At 34.8% G+C, this 2500-nt stretch overlaps 1 protein-coding gene across 2 annotated transcripts in view; it reads right to left on the bottom strand.

The window, feature by feature from the left end:
- Nucleotides 1-2500, bottom strand: part of LOC122260880 (uncharacterized) — an 11873-nt gene that overhangs the window by 127 nt on the left and 9246 nt on the right. For both annotated transcript variants that reach the window (XM_043028330.2, XM_043028331.2), the window contains exons 7-10: nucleotides 1857-1926; nucleotides 1491-1683; nucleotides 788-904; nucleotides 1-448 (exon numbers count right to left, since the gene is read on the bottom strand). The exon at nucleotides 1-448 is cut by the window's left edge and continues 127 nt beyond it. In XM_043028330.2, coding sequence (XP_042884264.2) covers nucleotides 389-448; nucleotides 788-904; nucleotides 1491-1683; nucleotides 1857-1926 — 440 coding nt within the window. In that variant the 3' untranslated portion in view covers nucleotides 1-388. The remainder of the gene's footprint in view (nucleotides 449-787; nucleotides 905-1490; nucleotides 1684-1856; nucleotides 1927-2500) is intronic.

The following is a 2500-nucleotide window of genomic DNA, read 5'->3' as shown; positions in this document are numbered from 1 at the left end:
CTTACCACTTTCTTAGGAGGTAATTGTAAACTCATTATAATCATAATGTTTTCTGGCCTGCATACTAAGTACTATGTATACACATTATATATCTGGCACACCATAGATATGAGTTTGACACCAATGGTTTACATAATTTTGATGTTTATAGAAAAAAAAAAAGAAAAAGAAAAGAAAATCATGATGTGGGACCAGTCTTGGAATAAAAAAAAAAAGGCAAATAAGGAAGGCTACCTCATATTCACATGGGAAAAATAATTTCACCAAAACAACTGTGATCTTTTCAAATTTAATCACATATGTCCTATATACTACATATAAAATACACTCCTGTTACTCTTTTCATCTCAACTAATTATACTGAAAACCTTCTTTGTTGTCTCAAGCATTATGAGAAGACATCTCGTTCCATAAGTGTCTGAATATTCATCTCTGCTACACTCACCAGCTGTAAAAGAATATATTTATAGTGAGAAATATCTACATATAATTTTAGAATCAGCCTTGTAATTTCTCTATACAGAATAGCTCTTCAAATATAGCTCTATGTGAAAGAGCTTGTCTCAAAAATATAAGTACAAGAAGAGGGAAAATGGGAGAAAAAGGAAAAGAGACAAAAAGAAATGAGGAAGAAAAAGAAGAAAACTCAAGCAGTATATACCTAGATAAGCAGAATATGCCTAAATACAAACATTAATGATGAATCCATTGATTAGTTAAATCTTATAGCTTTTCAAACCCTGCAGGCAAATAGTGTTTTTTAAAATAATCTCATTCAAAAACTTACAGCAATGGCTTTTGCATCTTGTTGCTTGATATTGTACTCTTGGATTGGCTTTAATAACAAGTTGATCATCTTCAGAGCCTGCTGTGCTTCTGCACTGCTGTTCACAGTATGTTCTCCCTGCAATAAAAGTTATGCTTTCACAAGTATAATCAATATAAAAAATGGTTTGTCATGTGGTATTAACCCATTTACGCCGGTTGACCTGCTGAAACATTTCGTGGTTTTTGCGTCAGACAACACCGACGAGATATCTGGCCAAGGCTGGCGCTCGGGGTGAGTGAGCAGACAGCCCAGGCTCATGGCTTGTGCGGTCGAGAATCTCAAGGCATTGCGACCATTCAGAGCCGGAATCATCCCAGCGTGAATGGGTTAAAAAGGTGAAAAACCACAGGAGTAGACTACAAATAGGTTAATAAGGAAAAAATATAGTAAAATATAGTAACTAAATATATATAGTAAACATAGTAAGCCATAAAATCATATATAGCAATTCAAACATTTACAAAACAAATGAGGGCATAACTAAAAGTAAAAAAATAGGTCACCAGCTAGTGTGTGACTTAAGCAGTTCGTGATGCCATCTGGCATACTAGACAACATCAAAATTTGCATCTCCTGGAATGCAGTCCACCTAGACCAACAGACGACCTTTTATCATTGGGTTTAGATAATATTCAATTTCCCAAATACCATTCCCACTTACCAACTTCTCAATCAGGAACCTTGTAATTTCTTGATTGCCTGAATCTGAGGCAGACAAAGGGGGTTTTGGACATGGAGGCGGTGGTAGAACAACTTGCCCATAGTTTGTAGCCAGGTACTTCATCACTTGGTTTAAGTCTCCATTGTAGCCGTGATCACCAGGCGTACTGTCATGTCTTTCCCTGAGGTTTCCCCTGTGCAAACATATGACCGTTTCTTTAAAAATTCACCAAAATGTCTCTTTTTGTCTTTCACATATTAGACATGATATCTAGGAGCATTCTATTTTTTATTCACACATATCACAAATAGCAATATTTCCATTTTACACTCATAACTCATGCATGCACTCAATGTAATTGCTTACATATTCTGAGAAGGAATTCCCCCAACGACTGCACTATGTGGATGAGGAATTTCTCTCTCACTAGCCCTATCTGTAATACAACGAAAAATTAAAGAGAGAGAAGAAAGAAAGAAGGAAAGAAAGAAAGAAAGAAAGAAAGAAAAAAAAAAGAAAAAAAGAAAGAAAGAAAGAAAGAAAGACAATTTATCCAGTTTATTATACTCATCCTGAGGAGATCTTCAATATTTCAAAAAAACAAATCTGAAAGGAAGGACAATGAAGGCAATGAAATGATAATGAAAACATAGTGAAGTCTGGTGCAAAAGCTGATGAGTCTTCCTATGATATTACAAATGACAAAAAAATACCTTTAGTAGAGCATAAACATTTTCTTCCATTAATTTGCATTCACCTCTTTATTGCTTAGCTACTTTTGGTCTTGGCAATTTTTTAAATCACAATTTGTGAATCTCTTGTCTTTTTTGATTCTGCTGATATAAGTTTCATCCTAATATGAAGATATGTGGAGGGTTAAATTGTCTGGAAACATAAACCACACACTCTAGTTCAAAGTCCATAGAGTGGCTATCTACCCCATAAGTATGTGTCCCACAGCCTTCATACTAAAACATTCTTTTCTATGTAAACAAAGGTAACTTACTAAC

This window comes from Penaeus japonicus, unplaced genomic scaffold (assembly GCF_977035675.1).
Source record: "Penaeus japonicus unplaced genomic scaffold, GWHDUDI00000001_assembly GWHDUDI00000033, whole genome shotgun sequence".
NCBI classification, from domain to species: Eukaryota; Metazoa; Arthropoda; class Malacostraca; order Decapoda; family Penaeidae; genus Penaeus; species Penaeus japonicus.
The sequence above is the reverse complement of the archived record's forward strand: the minus strand, read 5'-3'. Positions and strand labels throughout refer to the sequence as shown.